Source organism: Prionailurus viverrinus, chromosome D4 (assembly GCF_022837055.1).
Source record: "Prionailurus viverrinus isolate Anna chromosome D4, UM_Priviv_1.0, whole genome shotgun sequence".
Taxonomy (NCBI): Eukaryota; Metazoa; Chordata; class Mammalia; order Carnivora; family Felidae; genus Prionailurus; species Prionailurus viverrinus.
The window spans coordinates 59,527,500-59,549,130 of record NC_062573.1 but is presented as its reverse complement, the minus strand read 5'-3'; the positions used below and the strand labels follow the sequence as shown (position 1 = coordinate 59,549,130).

The 21,631-nt window shown below is 41.8% G+C and overlaps 1 protein-coding gene across 2 annotated transcripts; it reads left to right on the top strand.

Moving 5' to 3' along the window:
• Nucleotides 1-15,693: 15,693 nt before the first annotated feature.
• LOC125150423 (procathepsin L-like) lies at nucleotides 15,694-19,045 on the top strand. Of its 2 annotated transcripts, none has more exons than XM_047830362.1 (7): nucleotides 15,694-15,819; nucleotides 16,349-16,471; nucleotides 16,570-16,716; nucleotides 16,901-17,125; nucleotides 17,570-17,732; nucleotides 18,377-18,494; nucleotides 18,945-19,045. In XM_047830362.1, exons 1-7 carry the CDS (start codon nucleotides 15,694-15,696, stop codon nucleotides 19,042-19,044), a joined length of 1,002 nt encoding a protein of 333 aa, XP_047686318.1. In that variant the 3' UTR covers nucleotide 19,045. The 2 variants fall into 2 exon arrangements, with proteins under 2 accessions (XP_047686318.1, XP_047686319.1); XM_047830363.1 differs by having other exon boundaries at nucleotides 15,694-15,823; nucleotides 16,356-16,471; nucleotides 16,570-16,704.
• Nucleotides 19,046-21,631: the final 2,586 nt, after the last annotated feature.

Below are 21,631 nucleotides of genomic sequence, written 5' to 3'. Positions count from 1 at the left end.
CTAATAAATTCCAGAAAATCATTAAGAATAATAGTAGTAGCTACATGCTGGGGATTGTATGCTGACCACCATATAATGTATCCTCTATCATCCTTACAATATCAATCAGAGGTAGGCATTTTTAATCCCCTTTCACAGATGAGAAAATGGAGGCGCTTTAAGGTGAAGGGTCTTGCCAAGGTTATACATGACTAGTAAGAAGCAGAATCAAGATTTGAATCCAGAATTATTTAATTCCAAAACCAGTGGCCTGAACGACTACATATTTATTTGATTATTGTCTGCCTTTGCCTGTGAATCAATCATCACGTTCATGTAGGTCCTAAATAAGTATTTGTTGAATGAATGAACACTATCTCCTGTCCACACCTAAGGAATAGAGGTATAATGGTGGAATGGCAGATTGTTATGACAGCTGAGCAAACAAAGAGAGGACTTACCCCTACTTCCCCTCCTTGCTCCAGCTAAACTGAGTTCTCACAAGGCCCCTACTCGTGAAGTATGAAGTATGGGGTTGCACTATACCCAAAGGAACTACTCGAGTTTTCTAACTTAAACAAACAGCTCTGGGGAATATGTATGAGAATGGATAGTAAGAGAGTGAAGCAGTGGGGAGAAGAACATAAACTTTTACTAAGATGAATTTCTTGACATGGACTCCTCAAGAAGAGGTGCTACATTTAATGATGGAGCTTGGGGAGTCAGAAAGGGTCTAGCAGTTTGTTTGGTTGGTTGTGAAACATGGACCAAAATGTGGCCCATAGTAACTGAGTGGAAATGCCAGACCTGCCCTGGTTTAATGTAGAAGAAGGGATACACGGGTGTAGAAAAATTGGAATGTTAGGTAGGATTTGTCACTTAAGACATTCTTACCCACACTGGGAAGATGCAGAAGACATATTTTGGACCACTCTTTTTTTTTTTTTTTTTTTAATTTTTTTTTTTCAAAGTTTATTCATTTTTGGGACAGAGAGAGAGACAGAACATGAACGGGGGAGGGGCAGAGAGAGAGGGAGACACAGAATCGGAAACAGGCTCCAGGCTCTGAGCCATCAGCCCAGAGCCTGACGCGGGGCTCGAACTCCCGGACCGCGAGATTGTGACCTGGCTGAAGTCGGACGCTTAACCGACTGCGCCACCCAGGCGCCCCAGGACCACTCTTGTGAGAAATGAATTTGTAATGGGTCCAGTGGCAGCCCAAGGCAGAGTTGGTGCCATCACTGTGATGGACAGCAAAGTCAGAGCAGCAATCAGAATTGTCTGCCTCACGCACACCTGTGACGTTGGCTAGTTGATCACAGTGTTCCTAGAGGTCAAACAAATATGAAGCTGCTAAATTCTTACTAAGCAGAAAAGTTCCAGATTAAGTGAACAAAAGTCTAACCTGAATCATAAATGAGAATCACATCCCTTAATCAATTCCCAGACTTGATCCAGTTTACAGACCCTGGACCATTGAATGAAGGGGAGTCCAGGACCCCTTGAGGAAGGACTCTGGTACAGTAGCAAACATTTTTCCTGTTAATCCCTCTCCAGCCTTTCCTCAAGGCACCTCTGGCTTAGACCAGGGTAAATACATTGGAAATAATCAGACATTTCAGGGACTACTAGAGACTCACTCTGAATCAGCACTAATTCCAAGAGACCCAAAATGTCGCTATGGTCCACCAGTCAAAGTACAGGCTTATGGAAATCAGGTGATCACTGAAGTTTTAGTACAGATCCATCTCCCAGTTGTCCTAGTGGATTTCCAAACCCATCCTGTGATTATCTCCTCAGTTCTGGAATACATAATTAGAATAGATATTACCGAGCCCTGTGTTTTGCAGAATCCACATATTGGCTCCCTGACGTGTGAAGTGAGGGATATTAATGATGGAAAAGTCAAGTACAAGCCACTAGAACTTCCTCTACCTAGGAAAGTAAAACCAGAAGTAATACCACATCCCTGGAGAGGTTACAGAGGTTAGTGCCTCCATCAAGGCCTTGAAAGTCATAGGAGTGGTGATTGTCATTGCATCCCCATTCATCTCTCCTATGTGGCCTGTGAAGAAGACAGTTGGATCCTGGAGAATGACAGTGGATAATCGTAAGCTTAAGCAGTAGGTCACATCAATGACAGTGTTGGACCAGATGTGGATGCATGGCTTGAACAAATAGTGTGTGGCTTTGATTTGGTCAAATGCCCTTTTCTCCATCTCTGCCATAAGTCTAATCAGAAGCAGCTTGCTTTCAGCTGGCAAGGCCATCAATATACCTTCCAGGTTCTATATCAGGGATATATGAACACCCCAGCCCTCTGTCATAATTTAGTTCACAAGGGTCATGATTGTCCCTCCTTCCAGAAGATATCACAGTGGTCTATTACATGACATTATGCTGATTGGACCTAATGAGCAAGAGAGCAATGACTCTAGAATTGTTGGTAAGACATTTTTTGTGTTAGAGGGTAAAAAAATAAATCAGACAAAAATTCAATGGTCTTCTATTTCTGTGAAATGCCTAGGCACCCAATGGTATGGGGCTGGTGGAGAGACCTCTTCTAAGGAGAAGGATATGTTATAGCATCTCCCCGCCGCTAACCAAAAATGAAGTACAAGGCTTCCTTTGGGTTTTGGCATCTTTGAATTAGGAAACAACATATTCCTCCTGTGGATGTCATGTCATGTCTATTTACTGAGTAACCAAACACACTGCTGGTTTTGAGTGAGGTTCAGAAACAAGAGAAAGCTCTGCACCAGGTACAATAGCTATGTGGCTGTTCTGCCGCTTGGGTCACGTTCAATGGTGTTTGAGGTCAGTGGCAGATAGGGGTGCTGTTTGGAGTCTTTGGCAGGCTCCTGTAGGTGAATCACAGCTCAGACAGTGAGGATTTTGGAGGGAATCCATATTCTCCTTTTGATAAAGAGTTCTTGGCCTGCTCCTGAGCCTTAGTGGAGACTGAATATTTAACCACGGGTCATCAGTTTACAGCATGACCTGGGCTGCCCAGCAAGCATGGATGTTATCTGATAAACAAAGCCATAAAGTTGGACATGCACATCAACACCCTTCATCAGATGGAAGTGATATATGCACCATTAAGCCCAAGTCGGCCCTGAAAACATGAGTAATTTACCCTAAGGAGCAGCCCAAATTCCATGGCCCCAACCCTGCCTTCTTTTGCCCAGCCTGCACCTATGGCCTCCCTAGGAGTTCTCTACAGTCTATTGACAGAGAAAGATAAGATTCAGGCCAGGTTTACAGGTGGTTCTGCACAACGGGTAGCATTCACTTGGAAGTACACAGCTGCAGCACTACAGTGGTTCCAAGGAAATTTTGGGGAAAATTATGTGAACAAACCTTTCTTAATGGGTAGAAAGATATTTGTGTCCTGTGCGAATGCTCACCAAAGGGTGAGCTCAGCAGAGGAGGATTTTAACAATCAAGTGGGTAGGGTGAGCCATTCTGTGAATAGCAGTCAGCCTCTTTCCACAGTCACCCCACCATTGCCCAAAGGACTCACAGACAAAGTGGCAAGAATGGAGATTATGCATAGGCTCAGCAACATGGTCTGCTTTCACAAGGGCAACCTGGCAATGGCCACTGCTGAGTGCCCAATCTGCTGGAAGCAAAGACGAACACTGAGTCTCTGATATGACACCATTCTCCAGGGTGATCAGCTAGCTACCTGGTGGCAGGTTGATTACATTGGACCCCTTCCATCATGAAAGGGGCAGCCTTTTGTTCTTCATCGAACAGACAGTCTGGATACAAATTTGCCTTCCCCGCATGCAATCCTTTTGCTGAAAGGATTCAATACAATTATGGTATCCCACACAGCATTACCATATTCCAGGACCTCACTTGACAGCCAGTGAACTGCAGCAATGGTCCCATGCCCATGTAATTCCCTGGTCTTCTCATGTTTCCTAACATCCAAAATGGCTGGCTTGATAGAATGGTGTGATGGCCTTTTGAAGACTCAGTTACAGCACCAGCTGCATGGCAATATCTTGCAGGACTGAGGGTCTTGCAAGGCTTTCTAGCAGGCTGCATGTGGTCTGAATCAGCATCCAATATGGTGTTATTTCCCCAATAGCCAGACCTCCAAGGTCTAAGAATCAAAGAGTGGATATGGGAGTGGCAGCTCTCACTATTACCCTTAGTGATCCAATAGTAAAATTTATGCTTCCTGTTCTTACCACCTTATTTTCCTCTGCTCTAGATGCCCTAGTTCCAGAGGGAGAAATGCTTCCACCAGAATATACACAATGATTCCACTGAACTGGAAGTTAAGACTGTTGCTTAGCCACTTAGGTTCATCACACCTTTGAGTCAACAGGTAAAAGAGGGAGCTATGGTACTGGCTGAGGTAAATAATTCTCACTACCAAGGAGAAATTGGACTGCTACTATACAATGGAGGTAAGGGAGACTATGTCTGGAATACAGGAGATACCTTAGGTTGACCTGTGATTAAGGTCAATAGAAAATTACAGCAACCCAATCCAGCAGGCTAGTTTGGTCTAAGACCCTTCAAGGATGAAGGTTTGGGTCACTACACCAGGTAAAGTATCATAACCAGCTGAGGTGCTTGCTGAGGGCCAAGGGAATGTAGAATGGTTCATCTCCAGTACCAGGGAAAGGGACAGAGCCTGTGGAAGAAAGTAGTTATAAATACTAGATATGTAGTACTATGTGGCCACTTCCAGAATGAGGGTTGCCATTATCATGAACGTTTCCTTCTATTTTGTCATGAATACACATGTGTATGTGTGTGCATAAAATATCTTTGTCATTTTCCCCCTCTCTTTGTCCTTTATCGAATTACATAAGATGTGCTGACTTTGTATCATAGTATTTAGTTATTGTTGATTTTACATCATAGTATTTTAGTTTTGGGGTATCAAGGACAAGAGTAAATAAGGAAACTTATTTCCTCTGTGGAGAAAGGCATTAGTGCATTTTTGGTTGTACAGTTTATTTGGATCATTTTAGGCAGAATTATGACCTTGTCATTGTCTTTATCTGGAGATGAAGTATGGTTTGAGAAGATGTGTGAGTACGCCAAGTGGACAAGGGCTTGAATTGTGAGAGTTAAATTTATGTGTCAACTTGACTAGTTCAGAGAATACTTGAACATCTGTTCAAACATTCTCAGTGTGTTTGTGAGAGTGATTTGGAACGAGAATAACATTGGATTGGTATACTAAGTAATGCAGACTGTCCTCCCTAATGTGGGCAGCCCTCTTCCAATCAGTTGAAGGGCTAAACAGGTTTAAAAAGGAAACAACTGATCCTCTCCTGAGTAATGGGGAACTCCTCCTGCTGCCTGACTTCTAGCTGGGACATTGGTCTTTCCTGACCTTGGACTTGAAGTGAAACACTGGCTCTCTTGGGCCTGGAGCCTGACAGCATTTGGACTGGAACTTGAACCATTGGCTCTCTGGGTCTAACACCTGGTACTCAGGTCGTCCCAGTTGGACTGAACTACACCTTGGGATCTTTTGTGTCTCTGGCTTGTTGGCTGCAGATGTTGAGAACTGTAGCTTCCTAAGCATGTGGACCAATTCCTTATCATAAATCTCATTCTCTATATATACATCCTGTTGCTTCTGTTTCTCTGGAGAACCCTAACTAATAAAGACCACCTGAAGTCTGTCCATGAACCCAAGAGATCAATGGACATCAGATTAAGAAGCCTTGCCCTAGAGGACTTTCGGTCTCAGGATTTGTCTACAAGGCATAGTATACACAGGGCAAATCCAGAGCCCAGAACTGCAGAGCTGCAGAGACAGCCTCCCTGCAGCAGGAACAACCACAGTCCACACTGGTCTGACAAGCTAGTCAAAGTAGCCATGAGGGTCATGACCAAGATTGTGTTTAGAGAAAGTAGACACTCTGCTGCACTCCTCTATCGGATGACACTGCTGAACACCCAGTACTCATCTGCAGACAGGATCAAGGAGCCATTTTCGGCACGGGTGCCTGTGGATGACCCTGGACAGAACACAGGAAACAACAGCAGCCCTTTTGTTTGGCTCTGAATGAGCTCCTGACATCTGCGCACTATGTGCACGAAGGAAGACTTCTTATCTTCACCAAGGAACATATGCAGATGGCCAATGAACACATGAGACAGTGTTCACTACTATCAGCCGTTGGAGAAATGCCAGTTTAAGCCAGGATGATCATCTTTATACACCTATTAGATTGGGTAAAATACAATAGAGGTAAAACCTAATACTGGTAAGAACGGGGAGAAACTGGACCACTTAGTCATTGCTGGTGGGAATGTAAAGTGGTACAGCCACTCTAGAATATAGTTTAGCATTTGCTGGTTTTCTCAGTTTTATTGACATGTAACTGAGATATAACATTGTATTAAAGTATACAACAAAGATTTGATATGTGTATAAATTGCAAAATGATCCACAATAACTTTAATTAACATCCTTCACCCCCAAAGTTATAATTATTTTTCCTTGTGATGAGAACTTTTTTTTTTAACTTCATTTATTTAGAGAGAGACAGAGAGAGAGCTGGGGAAGGGCAGAGAGAGAGGAGACAGAGAATCTCAAGCAGGCTTCAAGCTGCCAGCACAGAGCCCCATGCAGGGCTCGAATTCACAAACTTGAGATCATAACCCGTGCCGAAATCAAGAGTCAGAGGGTTAACCAACTGAGCCACCCAGGCACCCCTGTGATGAGATCTTTAAATTTTACTCTCTCAGCAACTTTCAAATATACAGCACTGTTCACCATAGTCACCACACTGGACATTTCATGCCAAGAACTTATTTATCTAATAATTGGAAGCTTATACCTTTTGTCTTCCTGCCCCCATATCCCCTACACCCAAACAGAGTCTTATAAAAGGAAACATTCTATTACCTTATGACCCAGCAATTGTACTCTTCCCCCCCCTCCGACTTAATCACCCCCTCCTCCTTGAGAGTGTTTCAGGTGTCACTGACCAAACCTATCTCCAGGACCAAGCCCAATATCTCTTCCTTCATCTACAAGCCACAGAGATGTATTTATTTTAATTATTTTTAATATAATTTATTGTCAAATTGGCTAACATACAGTGTGTCACAGATACGTATTTAAAATGAGCACCTGCTGCAGGCTCATTAGAGCCAGTGGAACAATTCCAAGACTGTCTATGCTATTCGACAAAATCCTTTCTCTTTTCTGAGGATGCCATCCTTAGAAATAGATAAGTCTGTAATGGTCAAGAGTGATTATAAGAAGTCTGAGTGAAGCCAACAGCCACGAGTCAGAGTGGATGGATGGAAGGAATGCACACTGGGCGTGATTACATCATTCATGGAGGTTCGTCTGACACCTACTAAGCTTTTGAATCCAGCTGTGCTTGAAGAGAAACTACCCTGTTTCCCATGCAAAGGCAATATACTATTTTCAAGCCTACTGAGTTAGGTTTCTGTCATTTGAAACTGGAAGAGTGATGTCTAATAGAGAAACCAGTACTTGGAAATAGGGTCTTACAAATAAAAGTCTGTACAACGTGGATTGGCTGAGCTGTGATAGGGTGGATACAGTGAGGGTACGTCTCTCCTTACTAAGTAAGCTGAGAAGCTGGAAATGTCGGTTACAATGTGGTTGACCTGTCACCTATTGTTCCTGGGGGTATGGACAACACCTAACCAGGCTGGAATATTAGGAAACTTGGCAGAAAAATGTGAGAATGTAGGATGTAGTGGTTACTCCTTGTTCCCTGCACTAAGTTCCAGCAAGAAACACACTTCCTTTACAGAGAAACTTCTATGCACGCCAGCCCATCAGGAAACAGAAAGAAGAAAAGAAAGCATTGTTAAGAGAGACTCTTTCTATGCACAATAATTGAAGGTGTTTTAGATTCTATGCATTGTTTTACCTGCAGGGTTAGAGGCAATAAATTCTCTGCCCCAGGCTAATGTTGGAATTAAAGAAGGAACAGAAGGTAAGATATCAGGAGGAACCGACAACTTTTTTTCCCTCAGGCTTCTTTTTTTCTTTTTGTAATATCCTTTACTTTTTGACCCCCTTCCCATTTCTCCCACTCCACAGTCCCTGCGTCTGCCAACCACTAATCTACTTTCTGTATCTATTAGCTTACTTTGTTTTTTTTTTGTTTATTTGTTTTGCTTGATTTTTGTTTTTTTGCTTTTTGTTTTGATTCCACATTTGACAGAGATTATATAGTATTTACCTTTCTTTGTCTGACTTATCGCACTTAAGATAATGACCCTCAAGGTCCATCCATATTGTCACAAATGGCAAAATTCCATTCTTTTTTATGGCTGAGCAGTATGTCAGTGTATATATATGCCACATCTTCTTTGTGCATTCATTCATTCATTGACACTTAGGTTGTTTCTATATCTTGACTCTTTTATATATAATAGTCTTTTAAATAATACTGCAATGGATATGTAGTACATATATCATTTCCAGTTAGTATTTTCATTTTCTATGAATGAATACCCAGAAGTGGGAATTCTGGATATTATAGTAGTTCTACATTTAATTTGGGGGAACCTCCATACTGTTTTCCACATGAGCTGCACCAGTTTACATTCCCACAAAGTGCAAAGGAGTCCTTTTCTCTACATCCTCACTATGCTTTTTATTTCTTGTCTTTTTGATAATAGTAACACTAACAGGTGTGAGGTAACATCTCAATGTGATTTTTATTTGCATTTCCTGCTCAACAATGATGAGCATCTTTTCATGTACTTTTTGGCCATCCATGTGTCTTCTTTGGAAAAATATCTATTCACATTCTCTGTATATGTGTGAGTTTATTTCTGGACTTTCTATTCTATTCCATCCATCTATGTGTTTGTTTTCATTTAATTAAGAAGGACATGGGTTTTCTCTGTATTATTTCTTACAATTGCATGGGACTACAATTATCTCAAAAGAAAACATTTAATAAAAAGAAAAAGCTTATCTGTATGTTGACAAGCTAAATGGAGACTGCCATGTTGAACAAAGGCTATTTCTTAGCCACCAGCATCCATTTCCTCTTGTCTTGGTAGGAACAGCGTGCTCTCATTTGTGGTTTCTTCTTCCCCATCACATGCAGTCTTGTGGGGGAGGGGGCTATATTAAGATGCCTTTCCCTCCCTTAGACACGGGTTGAAATATTGACAGACATTGTCTTCCAGGTTTTTCAATCTGGAAGCAGAATGATGCAAGGATGGAGGAAACAATGTGAATTCTTTTATTACAGCAACTGAGCCCTGACCACATTGCTGACTAGTTCCTGCTGCTTAGATGCCAGATTTGCCCTGGATTCCAGGTGTTTTGGTCCTGACATCTGTTTCTTAGCATTGCTATGAACTCTGTCAATATCCCAATATCTTCTCCAAAATTCTATTTAAAAAAAAAAGAATATAATTGGTTTGGATGACCTGTCTTTTGCTCTTCAAAGATATCTTAAAATACCTGAGCTGTCAATTACCCTAGTTTCACATCATGTCAGTTTTCTTATTCTTTGCATATGGACCAACTTAGAGTTCACCAACTCCAAATTTTCATCATTGGGAAGTGCAACAAGGATTCAAAGACTCTCTCAGGCCGAAGTCACTGTGAAAGGAAATGCAGTTATATATTTAAACCATGTAACAATGCCTAACATATCACAAGCTGTTGACAACTACCACAAAGGTGATGATGACGATGATGGTAATGATGTTGGTTTCCTGGACTGTAGAATGTCTGAAGCAAAAGTTGCAAGTAACTTGCTCTTGTTGTTGATAAAGTGAAACCAAGTAGACTGATGATCTTAATAAGTAGCTGATATACTTGTAATAATCTGGCCATCTGAATGCAGATAATAATAATACTAACCATGTTATAAGCATTTTTTTCTATTAAATAATTTAAAACATTTTCTGCACTTGCTTGAACATTAGTTTATTCATGATATTCTTTCTTAATATATAGTGTGGAAGGAAAATTCACATGCTTTGGGTGAATTATCACAGATTAAAGTTGGAAAAAGAAACAGAAAAATTTATAAACATAAATGTGAATATTTCAGCTCCATTTATTCATTTTTAATGTGACCAAAATGAGAGCAACTTTATGCATGGATGTACTTTGCAAATAAAAAAAAAAGTCAAAATCTAAAGGAACTGAAAGTCATCATTTGGTTCTGCTGCCCATATTTTTAGTGCAGCATGCAACCTTTCTTATTAATCAAGCACCTGCTGACCCAATCATTGAGATACTGGGTTCAATGGTGTAATAGACATGAACATGACTTTGAGGAGCTCAGCCTAGCCAGGATTACCAAAAACTTATAAACACTGTAACAGGCACCCTGAAAGCTTTGAAGTCCAGAAGCTGTGGAAACACAAAGAAAAAATCCATTTACTGGCTTTTCATAGGGGACTGGAGGGAAGAGCAGGATTCCACCAGACATTTAAAGAGGTGGAATGGAAAGGAAGAACATTCCAGGGGGAAGACACAGCTTGGCAAAGACACTGAGGCACAGGAGAGCTCCTCAGAGTAACATCAGGTCATCAGAGTAGCGCGCTGATGGACTGCACTGTTTATGGCATTGTGGCAGGGATGAGATACGAGCCTGGAAATGCCATTTAGGGCCAGCAATTAAAGAATGGCAGAAAACAAAGATTATGATGAGGGTGATGGTACTCCTTCAGAATGGGATAAAAGGACAATGAACCCAGGGATAACACTGTGAAGGACTAAGTAGTCCAACAGTCACGGACAATTAATCAGAAACCACTTGCTATGACTTTATACCATGTGAATTAAATATTTCCTGCTTGTATTGCATAAAGGTTGGGGGCACTTGGCCTGTTACAGTGACATCAAAAGTGCACACTGTGACCTTCTCTTCTACTTCCTGTTAAATTTCCCTGAAGTGATGTATTTCTTCTATTAATGGATCATTCTTGTGCTACCTGGAAGATGCAAAATATTTGGAAACTATAATGAATGTGATATAAAATATAAAAGTGTGAATTTTTAAAGGACTCATAGTCTCCATAATTTGGAGTACTGAACCAGAAAACTACCCTGAATAAATGTTGACTGAAGTAATATTTTTTTAAAGAAAGATTTCCCCCAGAGCATAAACATATTGCAAATCTTTGAACACAAGCACTATTGTGCAGTTTTTATTTTGTATGAAATGACAGGAGCATATACTTCAGTAGAAATGAGGTCCTCACATAGAGAAACAGGCTTTACAAACAGAAAAGTCAAATACAGAAGTAAAACCAGCTTTTCTCCTGAAGCAAAGTCAGTTTCCACATCTCCCCCTCTTCTGCTCCTTCCCAACAGTTGCACACATCTTTGCTTCCCTAGGAGATGTTCTAACGGTCTACTTTAGAAACACAGACTAAGAATCTGGAGGAAACTTTTATTGTTTTACAAATAAATGTGAAATCAGTAACTAATTGTTCTCTTGCTGCTTTAAAAGATTAAAAATGCCCCAAATATGTCCATCAACTAATGAATGGATAAAGAAGATGTCATACACACACACACACACACACACACACACACACACACACAATGGAATACTACTCGGCAATGAAAAGAAATGAAATCTTGCCATTTGCAACAACGTGGATAGAACTGGGGGGGTATTATGCTAAGTGAAATAAGTCAGTCAGAGAAAGACAGATATCATAGGTTTTCACTCATATGTGGAAGTTGAGAAACTTAACAGAAGACCATGGGGGAAGGTAAAGGAAAAAAATAGTTACAGAGAGCGAGGCAAACCATAATAGACTTTTAAATACAGAGAATAAACTGACAGTGGTACGGGGTGGGGGGCGGGAGGGCAGGGAAAATGGATGATAGGCACTGAGGAGGGCACTTGTTGGGATGAGCACTGGGTGTTTTATGTAAGTGGTGGATCACAGGAATCTACTGAAGCCAAGAGCACCCTGTATACACCTTACGTTAGCTAACTTGACAATGGAAATTGTCAAATGAGTCAGGAAATAAGTCAGGAAAAAAAAATAAAGATTCAACATGTTATTTAAGTCCTGTGTCAGCTGAGTATTTTTAGAATAATTCACAGAGGAAGAGAATAAGGGCCTCATGGATGGACAGGCTTCCCAGGATCTCACCCTGAGTTCAGACCACTCTGTCCTCTGAGAGCTACCCTGTGGCTTCAGGTGAGCCCAGGCTGCAGGCACTGGTGACCCAGAGAAGCTAGAGGTCAGGTTTTCCTTTCCCAGCTGCTTTTCCAAGGGAGGCTTACTGTCGCTGCTTATTTCCACCACATTAACAAGCGCAGATAGTGGTCTTACTTGGGGCACAGCTCTAGGTCAATAGAAAGATTTGGCTACTTTCTACAGATTTTTTTTTTCAGGGAAAAGTCAGGAATTTGCTCAGTATCCTGACAAAACATCCATGTTTTACAGTTTAACTTTGTGGGGTTTTTTTTTTTTTGCTTTGATCTCAAATTTTATCCTAACAAAGTTTCTATTGAGGTAGAATTTTACATAAAATGAAATTAATAGATCTTAAGTATATAGCTGAGTAAGTCTTGACAAATATACACACCCATGGAACTATCCCCCAGATTAGGGTATAGAATTTCCCAACATTCTGGGGTACCTGGGTGGCTTAGTTGGTTAAAATCCAACTCTTGGTTTCAGCTCAGGTCATGATCTCACAGTTTATGCATCAAGCCCCACATCTGACAAGTGCAAAGTCTGCTGTGGATTCTCTCTCTCCCTCTCTTTGCCCCTCCCCTGCTCTCTCTTTCTCTCTCTCTCAAAATAAATAATAAAAGAAACTTAAAGAAAAAGAATTTCGCACATTTTAATGAGTTCTCTTTTGCCCCTTTCCAGTCAATAATTCCCCTGAAAGTAACTACTGTTATGAGATCTATCACCACAGATTAGTTTTGCCTTTTGAACTTCATATAATACACGTAGATATGTACTTTTGAACATGTGCCTTCTTTTGCTTGACATACTGTTTTTAAGAATCATATACTGTTCAGGGGGCACCTGCGTGGCTCAGTCGGTTAAGCGGCCGACTTCGGCTCAGGTCATGATCTCACAATCTGTGAGTTCGAGCCCCGCGTCGGGCTCTGTGCTGACAGCTCAGAGCCTGGGGCCTGTTTCAGATTCTGTGTCTCCCTCTCTCTGACCCTCCCCCGTTTATGCTCTGTCTCTCTCTGTCTCAAAAATAAATAAACGTTTAAAAAAATTAAAAAAAGAAAAGAATCATATACTGTTCAGAGTACCTGGGTGACTCAGTTGGTTAAGCATCCAACTTTGGCTCAGGTCATGATCTCACAGTCCATGAGTTCGAGCCCCGCATCGGACTCTGTGCTGAAAGCTCGGAGCCTGGAGCATGCTTCAGATTCTGTGTCTCCCTCTCTCTGACCTTCCCCCATTCATGCTCTGTCTCTCTCAGTCTCAAAAATAAACATTTAAAAAAAATTTTTTAAGAAGAATCATATACTGTTCTTTTTTAAATGTTGAGTAAGAATGTACTACAGTGTGTTTATTCATTCTCCTCTGGTTTCCAGTTTGAACTTCTTGTGAGTAAAGCTGATGTGAACATTCTCGCTTGGGTAGATCTTAACACTATAATTGCTGAGTTAATGGTCACGTGTGTAGTTACTGTTATAAGCAAGTGGTGAGCCACTGTCCAGAGGGGTTTACCATCTACATTCCCACTAGCAATGTACGAGAGTTTCAACAGTTCCACATCCTCACCCACATTTACTATTGCACCCTTGTCAATATTATCCATCCTGAGGAGTATGAAATATCATCTTGTTGTAATCTCAACAGCTTGTAGAAAAACTTGAGCCACCTTAGCACACTCAGATGACTGCCTAAATTCTAATAGGAAAGAAAAAAAGCTATCTGTAATTTAAAATGTGATATCATCTCTAGCATAATGGGTCAAAAGAGAGACAATAGATTGTATTTTAGGTTCCGTGGGTATAGTTAGGATATGTATGCCTCATTTATCAGTTTGGGAGTATAATTCAAGAATGTTAACCAGATGTAGCTTGGATTTTTAATGTATAGGTTTACTTAACCACTATAATTTATGATTCATTTCACTAAACTGGTGACCTGGTTCACAGGAAGAAAAGAAGTCAGTAGGGATTGCCTATGTATCAAATTCTCAAATAAATACTTTCTGAATGAAGCAAGACCTTTGGAAGGATTTTCTGTGACCTCACAAGGAACCAGTATTAAATTAGCCCTACTCTATGCTTGTGCCTCACATGTATTATCTCATTTAATCTTCACAAGAATTCTCTAAGGAAAACCAAATTATTGCCCTATGTCTTCACTGAGGAAACTGAGGTTAATAAATGTCTTTTTGCTTGAAATAAATGTCTTTCTGAAACTTTTAAAATTAAATCTGAAGAAAAATATGTTTGATACTGAGAAACATACTAATCCATAAGACAGACAGTAGGCAGGAAAAGGATGTTTCTACATTCTGCCTGTCCTCCTTTTATTAAACCATATTATTCTGGAAATAACACTTTTCTGTCAGTTTTGAGAAAGGCTTGAGAGGGAAGAAGAATCTCTACCTGGGGGAGGCAGGACAGGAGCATTACAAAATGCCACGCCTTCTCCGGACATCCCTCCCTTCTGCCCCTTTCCCTGAAAGGACTTGAGCCTTGCCCAGTGCATACCCTGTTTGGGGAACTGCCTGCCCTCTCCAGACTCTTCCATAACCCAGGGGCATCCCATCCTGACACAGTCATAACACCTCCCCCTGTGGGCTCTGCACCCTTCACCTGCTGCACCTTCGATCGAAATAAACAGGAACCACTAGACTAGATTATCCTGTTCTCATTCCTCCAGGAGATTTTAACCAAAAATTCTAGGACTAAAGGACAGGCAGGGTCCTTAAAAGCCAGTTGGGGTTCCCTGTAAGTTCTTTTCATGAACCATCCTCCAATGCATAAATTCATGGTAATTATTTGATGTGGGTCCCCAGGGAGGCGCTGGACCCCCCCCCCCCCCCACAGGGCTGTCCCTGGTTCTTCAGCTCACCTCCCCCTGGGGCCACTAAAGCAGGCACAGATTCCCCTGGGATAATTAGGCACCCAGGCATCACATGCCCAGAGCTCCAGGGCATAGAGGCCCCGCCCACAAGATGGATCAGCCAATTGCAGGGCACGCAGGTGATGGGGGCAGGGCTGGTAGGGCCAATCTCAGACCTTAAATGGGCAGCCTCCCAACCATTGCCAGGCCTTCTGGACATCCCCTGACCTGAAGGTGTGACTGAGCTGCACAACTGCACCTACCACAGGTGAGATCCCCAGAACTGGCATGAAAGGTGGGCCACCTCGGAAAACACTGGGGACAGCTGCCTTGGGGGTAGGGGGTTTGGGGCTTCCAGGAGGCACTCTTTGAGGACCTGACCCCTCCAGACATGGCAGCTTGCCCCCTCCCCCCCCCCCCCTCCCCGGACTCCGGGCTCCTCACTCCCTGCACTGCCATTTACATGCTTTGGAACCAGTAGGCAGGTCACGAGGCAGGGAGTGGGAGCACTGCACGTCCCACATCTTCAGCCTTCCTCCACGCCCGTGTAAACACTCAGGAGGATAAATTCAATCTTTTTGCTCTACTTCAGTGGCTCTAACATCTCAGAAGGAAGAATGGCTTTTTAGGTGGTTTGATCTAATCAGACACTCATTTTTTTTTTCCTTTCCTAGGTTTTCAAACATGCATCCTTCCTTCTTCCTGGCTACCCTTTGCCTGGGAATAGCATCAGCTGCTCCACAAGTCAATCAGAGCTTAGATGAACAATGGTCCCAGTGGAAGGCAACACACGGGAAACTATATAGCATGGTTGGTAACATTTAAACTTTCCAGAGGGACTCTTGCAGAGAACATTCCATGCTGGTGGGAGTTCATAGCAGGGAGTAGCTTCTTGAGGCTAATTCTCACCTAGGCAGTAAGCAGGGCACTGGGACTGTGCACAACATGGGCATATGTCCTACTGTGTGGTTGCTGGAGAACAGTTCCCAGAAGCCTCAGGCCATCCCTGGTTGTGTGGGATATCCTTCTCTCTGTAAGCACATCCACTAGGTGTAGGTCATTAGGTTTTTTTATTTTTTTTCACATTTATTTATTTTTGAGAGAAAGAGACAGACAGAAATTGAGCTGAGGAGGAACAGAGAGAGAGGAAGATGCAGAAAACTAAACAGGCTCCAGGTTCTGAGCTGTCAGGACAGAGCCTGACACTGGGCTCAAACCCCAGACCACGAGATCATGTCCTGAGCCCAAGTTGGATGCTTAACTGACTGAGGAACCCACACGTCCCAGGGCAGTAGATTTTAAATAGGACAAAGATGGTAAGTTATATGTTTGTCTCCAGGATGAAGAAGGACAGAGGAGAGCAGTGTGGGAGAGGAATATGCAAATGATTGAACAGCACAATCGGGAACACAGCCAAGGGAAACACAGCTTCACAATGGCAATGAATGGTTTTGGTGACATGGTGAGTGTGACACGAATTGCTGAATGTTTCATGCTTCCTCTAAGTACTTTTTCAAAACATCTCATGCTTGCCAACATTCTGTTTCCTTTTCCTTGAAGACCAGTGAGGAATTCAAGCAGGTGTTGAATGACCTTAAAATCCAGAAACACAAAAAGGGGAAAGTGTTCCAAGCACCTCTCTTTGCTGAGATCCCTTCATCTGTGGACTGGAGAGAGAAAGGCTATGTGACTCCCGTGAAGAATCAGGTGGGACAGTATTCAGCAGGTTCCTCTCAAGAGTAAAGCCAAAAGGAATCAGTGTTGTTGCTTTGGAAATTGAGGCACAATATGCAGTTTGTTATGTTTTAGAAGAGTTTTTAAGATTTATGGGATGTTGTCAAAGTCTTGCAATTTATTTTGTAGGCTCAGAGCGTTTGCATTTTGTTTTCAGGGTGACTGTCATTCTTGTTGGGCTTTTAGTGCAACTGGTGCCCTTGAAGGACAGATGTTCCGGAAAACTGGCAAACTTGTTTCATTGAGTGAGCAGAACCTGGTGGACTGCTCTTGGTCTCAAGGCAATAAGGGCTGCCATGGTGGCCTAATGGATAAAGCCTTCCAGTATGTTAAGGACAATGGGGGACTGGACTCAGAGGAATCCTATCCATATCATGCACGGGTAAGTGGAGTTCCTTATCTTCTATCAAAGTTGAGCATTTCAGTAGAAACAGATCCTGTATTTAGAATTCTTGTATGTGATTGTTGACTCTATACCTGCAAATGGTCAGAACTGCCATTAAAATGTATTAGCCTAGCACAGCTCTCTGATCACCTCATTACCATATAGCTGTTCCTACAACTATGTTACACGGTGTCACGAACACCATCTTATATACAGTACAGGTCTCCAGAGTGAAAACTTTATGAATGAGTAGACCCAAAGAGTGTCTCATTGGATAGACACTGCTAATTTTTCAACTTCAAAACAATCAATCCCATTTTATGTCCTGAGATGCTTTATAACAAACTTGACTTGGAAATCATTCAGCTAAACAGTCTTGCACTCCTGTTCCCCTGGAGGTGGATGGTAGTGATCAAGCCTCTCCCCCTTTACCTTTGAAAGAACGAATCCTGCAAATACAAGCCTGAGAATTCTGTTGCCAACGTGACTGCCTTCTGGAGTGTCGTAAACAAGGAGGATGGCCTAATGACCACAGTGGCAACTGTGGGGCCTGTCTCTGCTGCTGTAGATGCAAGCCTGAATTCCTTCCAGTTCTATAAAAAAGGTCAGCATGTGTCTACGTAGAAAAGTAGGCAGGACAAATGGAGAACCACCATCATATAAGGCAAGATAGACCCTTTTCTGTGTACAGATCAGGAGGGTATGGATTTCATGTAGTTGTTCCTTCAACACATGTGATTTTGTGCCTGTTGTTCAGCATGTTGACATGACTTCACCCAAATTCCCCTGCTTTCAAGCACTTCATAAATATATTCAAATGGCTACGTAATTTGATTGGTATAGTTTAACTTACTTTAGTTCTTCCCACCTGTTAGACCTGGAAGATTTCCAAAGAGTTTTACTAGTGAAATGGACACTGGAAAGAACCCCTTGGCTCAAGTGATTGTGTGTTTTTCTGCTGCTTCCCAATGCTGACATGGTAGAATAGAATGACAAGGTTTCAACGAGTGTTCTTCTATGCCTCTTGACTGTTCTTTACAAAAGAGATTGTGATGATGTGTGTGTGATACTGTGCATGAGAGCCTGAATCCCCAGCCTTGCTAAACAAAAAGAACTGATTTCTAAATCTTATTGGATTTATATTCCACCTGAATTTTGAGATGCCTCCTTACTGCCGTGACTCGGTTATTGTTAGATGTTATCATGTTGCTTTGATGTCCCACCTTGGAACTGAATTTACTTTTCCAGGCATTTATTATGATCCAAAGTGCAGCAATAAACACCTGAATCACGCTGTTCTGGTGGTTGGCTATGGCTTTGAAGGAGAAGAATCGGATAACAAAAAATACTGGATTGTCAAGAACAGGTATAAAAAGCCAAAAATATTTGTCTTTGGAATTGAAAAGAAAATCCTTTTGGCATCAGTGTTTGGATACAAATCATCAAACACTTGAGCCCACTTCTGAGATCCCAGAAGTGTTTGCCCCACTTAGCAGGAACAGAGACATATTCATTTGATGACATTAAGCTACTGCTTCAAACTTGCAAGGGTCCTGCTATAGTTTGAGTAGTACTGCATCTGAAACACATCTGACCCAAGACTTTCCTTTTCCTGTCTCTCATTTTGCAGTTTGTGAAAGTTTTGGGGATAGATTTCTCTGCTGGGTTGGAACTCAACCATGAACAAGGATGGCCTCTCTTGATTCATCCTGAATCTGTCCTGGCCTCTGGGGCACTGCTGAGTATCAGGTGTTATTGTCCATAAGAGAAATGTGTTTCTTCCTCTGTAATAAATGAAAAAAACCATTTTTTTCAGCTGGGGTGCAAATTGGGGCAAACACGGCTACATACTCATGGCCAAGGACCGGGACAACCACTGTGGAATCGCCACCATGGCCAGCTTTCCTATTGTGTGAGATGATGGTGTAAAGAAGACCTTGACTGGCAACAAATTGTCCAGAAAATGGGTTTTATTTTCAAGCCTACCACACCCTGCTGTGTGGGGTGAAACACTTGAATCATTAAAAAACCAAGTTGTGATTTGATTCTGTGACATTTTTCACTGTGAATGTTACCACTTCACTCATTACTGCTGTAAATACTTTTGTATGAGTGACTAGTCTAGTAACTTTTGAATTTTCAAGTTTCATTTAAAAATGTATGAAATTTTACTTTTTAAAAGTGAAACAACTGCAGGGGTGCCTGGGTGGCTCCGTTGGAGAGTGTCCAACTCTTGATTTCAACTGAGGTCATGATCTCATGGTTCGAGGGATTGAGCCCCTCGTTGGGCTCTGTGAGCTGACAGTTTAGGATTTTAATTTCTTTAGAGAAACCCACAAACGTGGCCTAACTACCATTAATGTTTTCCTCCACCATAAAATGTTGGAACAAAAAAGAAGGACTTGAATAGTGTGTGATCTCTAACTAAGCTTTAGTGATAATGATTGAAATATATGCGCTGCTGGAATGGAGATTTCTTCACTCTTCTGAGTCCTTTGCTCCTAAAAGAACAAAGTGTTGTAGGTACACACACACTTGTCCAAATTCCACTTTCTAATTTCTGAATCATTTGCTTCCCTTGCAATTTGTTTTGATAGAAATTATAAAGGTCTATGGAATGTAGGAAACACTGGTAATTACTTTATGATACATGCAAGACTTAGAGAGGAGTCAAAATTTGTTTTCTGCTTTATTTATTTCATGTCTATAAGCTTCTCTTAGAAGTAGGATTTTTAAGTTTATTTATTTATTTTGAAAAACAGAAAGCACAAGCAGTGGAAAACTCAGAGAAAGAGGGAGAGAGACAATCCCAAGCAGGCCTCACACTGTCAGTGCACAGCCTGACATAAGACTCAATCTCATGAACTTGAAACCATGACCCGAGCCAAAATCAAGAGTCTATTTCTCAACCGACTGGGCCACCCAAGTGCTCCTCAAAATAGTTTTATGAAAGATTATTTGTGATTTTCCAATTTTTAAATAAATATGAATGGCTTGTAAATTACAGAAGCTTCTAATATCTGCTGAATTGTTCACACATCAGTCAGATCTACCCGCTTTCTGTCCCATCGGCACCTGCACATTTCTCAGAGTCTTGGGCTGAACTCCCAGGATGGTGTGGACAGCAGTCTGAGTGAGCCTGTCATGGTGAAGCAAGATGACTTTTACAAACAGTCCTTTCTAGGGGATGTTCAGAGACTGACTATGGCAGACTGCATGTTCCAAATGGACCCAGCCTTGTCTTCCATCCCACACGCCCCTCTGCTCAGTGACTTTTCCTCTCCCCATCATGAGGTGGGGTCTCAGCCCTTGCCTGGATCCCTGGGCATCCCTGGTGACAGGCTCCAAATACAGTACAGCAGCAGAGTCTCCCTGGGGACCAAGGCCAGATCATAAGAGCCTGGAGCTCCATGTGGGCATCCTGGCACACTTGTTATTACGATGTTGCACAAAGGTCTTTGTTTTCTTAGACTCTTTGCAGGAGTAAACTTTGGATCATGGGGACCTCTTCATCCATACCCTCTCCAGAAACATCCTTGCATCCATGGTAGAGACTTATTCTAATCCTGGAAAGTTGTCGCCGAGTCCTTTCATAAAGAGGCTTCTTGGATTGAGTCACGATTAGAATAAATATATTAATGGTGATCCCACTGGCCATTAGCAGACAGCAGATCTTTCAGATTAGAAAATGTTCTATATTTAGAACATTTCTTAGAGAGTTCTCCTTCCTAGCAGCTGCCTTCTTGGCATTTAGGGGAGGATGAAGATGAAAAGAAAACACATGGGAATGCAAGCTGGTGTAGCCACTCTGGAAAACAGTATGGAGGTTCCTCAAAAAACTAAAAATAGAACTATGCTATGACCCAGCAATTGCGCTAGTAAGCATTTATCCACGGGATACACGTGTGCTGTTTCAAAGGGACACATGCACCCCCATGTTTATAGCAGTGCTATTGACAATAGCCAAAGTATGGAAAGAGCCCAAATGTCCATCCATGGATGAATGGATAAAGTGGTGGTATATATATACAGTGGAGTATTACTCGGTAATCAAAAAGAATGAAAATTTGCCATTTGCAACTATGTGGATGGAACTGGAGGGTATTATGCTAAGTGAAATTAGTCAGTCAGAGAAAGACAAAAATCATATGACTTCACTCATATGAGGACTTAAGAGACAAAAAGATGAACATAAGGGAAGGGAAACAAAAATAACATAAAAACAGGGAGGGGGACAAAACAGAAGAGACTGATAAATAAGGAGAACAAACCGAGGGTTACTGGAGGGGTTGTGGGAGGGGGGATGGGCTAAATGGGTAAGGGACACTAAGGAATCTACTCCTGAAATCATTGTTGCACTATATGCTATTTGGATGTAAATTTTAAAAAAAAAAAAAGAAAAAAGAAAATAAGAAAAAGAAAAGAAAACACAAGCCAGTATAAGGCTAGTGTTAGGGAGTCTCTTAATAAAAAAACAAAAATCAGAATAAGAATCAAAAACCA

What these genes read in the sequence shown, in the direction of transcription:
- LOC125150423 (XM_047830362.1), top strand. Translation starts at nt 15,694, where the DNA reads ATGCATCCTTCCTTCTTCCTGGCTACCCTTTGCCTGGGAATAGCATCA. An exon ending in ACGGGAAACTATATAGCATG is followed by an intron (nt 15,820 to 16,348) that starts GTTGGTAACATT and finishes GTTTGTCTCCAG; the next exon opens with GATGAAGAAGGACAGAGGAG. An exon ending in CTTCCAGTTCTATAAAAAAG is followed by an intron (nt 17,733 to 18,376) that starts GTCAGCATGTGT and finishes TTACTTTTCCAG; the next exon opens with GCATTTATTATGATCCAAAG.